This window comes from Pempheris klunzingeri, chromosome 14 (genome assembly GCF_042242105.1).
Source record: "Pempheris klunzingeri isolate RE-2024b chromosome 14, fPemKlu1.hap1, whole genome shotgun sequence".
In the NCBI taxonomy this organism is placed as follows: domain Eukaryota; kingdom Metazoa; phylum Chordata; class Actinopteri; order Acropomatiformes; family Pempheridae; genus Pempheris; species Pempheris klunzingeri.
The window spans coordinates 2,935,596-2,941,335 of record NC_092025.1 but is presented as its reverse complement, the minus strand read 5'-3'; the positions used below and the strand labels follow the sequence as shown (position 1 = coordinate 2,941,335).

The 5,740-nt window shown below is 46.3% G+C and overlaps 1 protein-coding gene across 1 annotated transcript; it reads left to right on the top strand.

The window, feature by feature from the left end:
• Positions 1-210: 210 nt before the first annotated feature.
• Positions 211-5,140, top strand: dlb (deltaB). Its single transcript, XM_070843616.1, has 7 exons — positions 211-428; positions 514-753; positions 992-1,049; positions 1,184-1,441; positions 2,481-2,842; positions 3,233-3,449; positions 3,696-5,140. The coding sequence occupies exons 1-7, from the start codon at positions 378-380 to the stop codon at positions 4,400-4,402; spliced, it is 1,893 nt and encodes a 630-aa protein (XP_070699717.1). The 5' UTR covers positions 211-377; the 3' UTR covers positions 4,403-5,140.
• The last annotated feature ends 600 nt before the right edge of the window (positions 5,141-5,740 follow it).

Below are 5,740 nucleotides of genomic sequence, written 5' to 3'. Positions count from 1 at the left end.
GCTTCTAATGCATATTCCTATCAAGAACTCTGACCAGGTGTGATGTGGGTTGTCTAAATCCCCAGGCAGGCCCCCCGTGTCAAGCTGCTCCCCTGAGGTCTGCTCCGGCTCCACCTCTCTGCCCGTGACGCGCAGCATCAGAGAGTATAAAACCTCTCCACGCGTCTTTACGCACCAGAACCAAAACAGTGTCCACTATAGGACGTAGAGGAGGACTATCAGGACAAGACGAAGAAGGATTTAAAAGACACCAACAGGATCACAGACTCCAAAGTAATGAAAGTTTTTTGACTTTTCCTCAACATCTTTTGGGAATATTATTGTGCACAACGAATGCGGACATTCACTTAGAACTGGAAAGCAACCCCTTAGCAGAAATGGCACATCTATACCTGAGATACCTCTTGGCCTCGGCCTTGGTGCACATGGTAAGTTGGCTTGTGTTTGCGCTAAAATAACAGTCCCTAAAATGTCTTCAATGCGCGTCTGACATCATTTGCTCTGTCATTGCAGGTTTTGTCCTCCGGTGTCTTTGAGCTGAAGATTCATTCATTTCACACGGCGCAACGCATCTGCAGAAGACACCGGGACTGTCATATCTTTTTCAGAATTTGCCTGAAACACCCGGAGGATGTGATCTCCGCAGAGCCACCATGCACCTTTGGCACCGGACACACTAACGTCATCAGGGCCGATCACACCTCGATCTCTAGCAGCGCGCCCATCAGGGTGCCTTTCCACTTCAAGTGGCCGGTAAATGGAGACTTATAGTAACACAAACAATAATAGTGTTGTTGGGGAGTAAGTGATGGATAGGATGGGGTTGAAACTTTAATGAAAAAGTGCATATATCTTGTCTTTTCGGTTTCAACAACCATTACCGAAAACTAGTTTGTCTATCATATAATCCATCACTGTCAAACATGCGTTAAATACACACATGAACTTTATGGATCACCTGCCGGGTACTAAACGCATTTTTCTGCTCCAGGGAACGTTTTCTTTGATCATTGAAGCCTGGAACGCTGAATCTCCAACTGAATACACAGGTAGGTTGTTTCCTAAATCACTGGACTCACTTATATCAATAAAACTCCAATCCAAGATAAATCACATGCGCTTTTACGCACACAGCTTCCTTACCAGGATGGCATTTGTTTAATAGCTCTACTCCCCTCCACAGACAACCAAAACAACTTGGTGAGCCGCCTGGCGACCAGGAGGAGACTTGCCATCGGCGAAGACTGGTCCCAGGACGTGCACTTTGGCGAGCAGAGCGAGCTGCGCTACTCCTACCACGTCTTCTGCGACGAGTACTACTTTGGAGACGGCTGCGCTGACTACTGCAGGCCGAGAGACGATACGCTGGGCCACTACACCTGCGACGAGGAGGGCAACCGTATCTGCCTGGGGGGCTGGAAGGGAAACTACTGCTCTGAGCGTAAGTACAGGTTCATAATGTCCTCTGTGCCCTTAGCTCCATGCTGTAGTAGTTACAGTGAACTGAATTTCAACAGCAAAGCTCTGGATTTACCCACACATCCTATATGTGTTCAACTGACATTGATGGTATAGGTGCCTACAATAGAATGAAGCCTGTCATGTTACATTGTATTCTTCTATTATATTGCAAAACTATAAATGACATATTCGTTTAGTCAATAAGTAACACCATATATAATATAATATATATATATATGTATATATAATATATAATATAACCATAGCCAAATAAAATAAACTTTAATTATATAAAACCTTTCAAAACTAAGTTACAAACTATTTTCCATGGGACAATTGAAATGTGAACAATTCAGGTCTGCAATTAGATAAAACACATTAAATAAATGACACCTGTCTGATTATTATCTTATTCCAAAAGGATGGCCTTTTGGAATCACTATACAACACACACATGAAAACACACACCAGAGTGAGTAAAGAAGCAGACAACCAAAGGCATGTGTACTGTACTTCTGACAGAGCATGGATGAAAAAGTGTTTTTTTCTTTCTACTTGGCTCATTGTTGATTTTTGATCTCCTACGTAGACGCTTTGAACAGGAATCTTTTCAGAGCATACAGAGTATTTCCTTTATCTGAGTGATATCCTGCGGTGTTGAGTTTTAAGCTTTTCCAAGAAGGTCTGTGGTGCTCCATCTGCCTTTTGTTCTCTGTTACAATGAGAGAAAGAGCTGTGGTCCTCATTACACACACACATTTTTCAAGGTGATCTGTGTGTGTGTGTGTGTGTGTGTGTGTGTGTGTGTGTGTGTGTGTGGGAGGAGATAAAAGAAAGCATTTTTCTCCGGCAGTGTGCCTACCAGCTGCTTGGCTTAATACTTAACCAACAGTGAAGTCTGGAACAGGGCTGGGGTCAGACAGGGGCCCCTGTACGTGTGTGTGTGTGTGTGTGTGTGAGATGTGTGAGAAGGCGTGCCCATTGTAATCACACACCCTCCCTTCCCCTCTCTTCTCCAGCCATCTGCTCGGCGGACTGCAGTGAGAAGCACGGCTACTGCGAGGCCCCAGGGGGCTGTACATGTCGTATGGGCTGGCAGGGCCCCTCCTGCAATGAATGCGTCCGCTACCCAGGCTGCCTCCACGGGACGTGCAGCCAGCCGTGGCAGTGTAACTGTCAGGAAGGGTGGGGGGGCCTGTTCTGCGACCAGGACCTCAACTACTGCACCAACCACAAGCCCTGTGCCAACGGAGCGACCTGCACCAACACGGGCCAGGGCAGCTACACCTGCACGTGCCGGCCCGGCTTTGGTGGCACCAACTGTGAGCTGGAGACCAACGAGTGTGACAGCAACCCCTGCAAGAACGGAGGCAGCTGCAATGTAAGTATATATTGGGATTAAGTCTGTTGAGTTTAGAGTCATTGTTATACTAAAATAGCTGCAATAAAGAAACAAGACTGTCACAGAGCAGCTAATAAAAACCCACATAGGGAAATTCAAGTGTCAGAGCAGCAGAAGTACAAGAACAATTTTTAAAAATAGAATACTAAATATATTCTGAGCAAATCCTACATACAAAGATAAAACTAGAATAAAAGTCACTTCACATTATACATACCAACATAAATAGTAACTTTAAATTGTACTGAGATAAAAAATATTGACACATTGAGTCAAAGAAGTCGAAGAGACAAGGAACTCGCAATATAATGACTTGACTTTTATGATATTTCCTCCTTAACGTGAAGAACTTTCTTCCTCTGCCTGCAGGACCTGGAGAACGACTACTCATGCACCTGCCCGCAGGGATTCTACGGGAAGAACTGCGAGATCATCGCCATGACATGCGCAGACGGTCCCTGCTTCAACGGCGGCACCTGTGTGGAGGCGATGACCGGAGGCTACACCTGCCGCTGCCCCCCCAGCTACACCGGCTCCAACTGCGAGAAGAAGCTGGACCGCTGCAGCAACAGGCCGTGTCTGAACGGTGAGTGGGCAGGAGAGGCGCCCCTCTGGCGACACCTTGTGGTTCAAGTGTAGACCAGCAGGTTGTCGGCTGACTGTGAAGTTGTTGTGGTGGATAAGTCTGTCTGCTGACACTCCTGCATGGGTGCGCTTGCAGCAATTTCCCAAGGAGTGGGTGTTGAAAGTAATCCCATTAACACCCCCTCTTTAAACGCATGGTTGTCCCTGATGTCTTGGATGCTGAACAGAGTATGTCTCCCTTCTGCAGGTGGTGAGTGTCTGGACCTCGGCCAGAGCGTCTTGTGCCGCTGTCAGGCAGGCTTCACTGGTGCCAACTGCCAGGTCAACATTGATGACTGTGCCTCAAGTCCCTGCCAGAATGCTGGAACCTGCCAGGATGGTGTGAATGACTACACCTGCTCTTGCACCCTGGGGTACACGGGCAAGAACTGCAGCGTGCGCTCAGACGCCTGTGGCGCCCGTCCATGCCAGAACGGTGGCACTTGCTTCACCCACTTCACCGGGCCGGTATGCCAGTGCCCCAAGGGCTTCATGGGTCCGAGCTGCGAGTTCACGCTCCAGCCCAGTTTCAAACCCGCTTTGCGTCAAACCTCCCAGCCCTCCTCCGCCACCCTCACCGTCTCCTGCCTTCTGGCCGTGCTGGTGCTGGTTCTGGTGGCGGCCATTATCTTCTTGAGGAGGAGGAGAAGACTGCAGGGAAGGAAGCAGCTGAGCGACATTGCTGTCTACAATGACTTGGACACAGTGAACAACCTGGGAGTGAGTGAAAGAGAATCCTTCCTCAGTCCCAACGGCCTGTTCAAGATCAGCAACAGCACCGCTCGCCTCAGCCTCTCCCTCTGCCCCGAAGGACGGCCTGGGTACAGGCATGAGAGCAGCCTGGCCCGGGGCGAGCGCCAGGACTTTATGTGGAGGGACGAGGGCAGCCTGGGCTCAGGGGCAGGGCTCAGATGAACCAGAGAGGACGTGGACGTTCACACAGGAGAAGAAGAATATTAGCACTTGTTGCTCCTCTCTCAGTGAAGACAGGAGCACACCATGGGTGGACTGCTCTGCTCATGCTGAAGATGATGTACCATTTAAAATGTAAGCAGAGGAAACAAAATATTGACAAATGAACTATTCTGACGAAGAATATTGAAAAAGTATATGGGGCAAAGCTCGTCCATGTTTAAGACCCAAAGAAACAAATAATATGATCCACTTTTCATAGGACCTACAACACAAACCAAAAACAGCAAGTCTCAATACTCTGAACACCGTTGGAAAACCTGCCCAAAACTAGGTTTTATTGGGTTATTGTTTTTAATATGTTCACTTTGTTTAATTATTTCTCTTTTAAAAAAAAAAAAAAACACTTTTTATTTTGCTTTTCAATCTTCCTTTGGCCATTATTTCCTTATTGTGCGTACCATCATTTTTATTCTTTATATTATTTATTTATTTGAAAACTTAAGTTTATGGCTTCACTTTGATTGTCACAGATGTAGAGATATATTTATATGATGCTGAATGAAGACCGACGCTTGATGTTGTACCTGGATGTTTTGTGGGCTGTGTGAAATATCCCAAAGATAGACAGTGCAGGGATATAAATGTGCTTTATCACAGAAAGTCAGCCATTACTGTAATTTATACATATATACTTTATACACTACACATCACATTGCTCTTTTATGTGCCATTTTGTGTTCATGCCAAAGTTTGTGTTATGTTACATGCTTTCATTCATATTATTTAATTTCATCCTGTTGTGGTTGTGATGTGGAATAAAGATTTGCTTTGATGCAGTTCTGGGCTGAAGTCTCTGTTGGATAATATTGAACCGTGTACCTCTCCCCATAGACAGTACTGCTGATATATTAGTGACACTTTTTGTATGGTGCAGGTGGTCTAAAGCAGCTTAGGACTGCAAATAATTATTTTCATTACTGATTCATCTGTCGATTGTTTCCTCAGTTGATCAGCCATGCTGTTAGTGTGGGACCCTGAAGCAGCACACGGACACAGCCAGATGTAGAGGAGGGGCTTTATAGCAGCTATTGGCAGGTGGAGATTAAAGGTCCGGACTGAAGGATGGGGGGGTGAGAGTGGCAGGACAGGATTAGTGATCCTGAGGCACAAGGAAAAGCTGATAACAAGGAGGGACAAAACACGAGGAAATTACTTCACACAAACATCACAAAAGATTTTGGGACTGTCTGTCCATCTTTGGAGTAAACCTCCAGAGAAGCTGTAATGTTCAACAGTGTTATTTCTGCCAAATTCTCAAACTGTGGCCCAACTTTTTCT

Coding starts and splice junctions, on each gene's coding strand:
- dlb (XM_070843616.1), top strand. CDS start 378: ATGGCACATCTATACCTGAGATACCTCTTGGCCTCGGCCTTGGTGCAC. Junction 429..513: donor CCTCGGCCTTGGTGCACATG/GTAAGTTGGCTT, acceptor CTGTCATTGCAG/GTTTTGTCCTCCGGTGTCTT. Junction 1,050..1,183: donor ATCTCCAACTGAATACACAG/GTAGGTTGTTTC, acceptor TCCCCTCCACAG/ACAACCAAAACAACTTGGTG.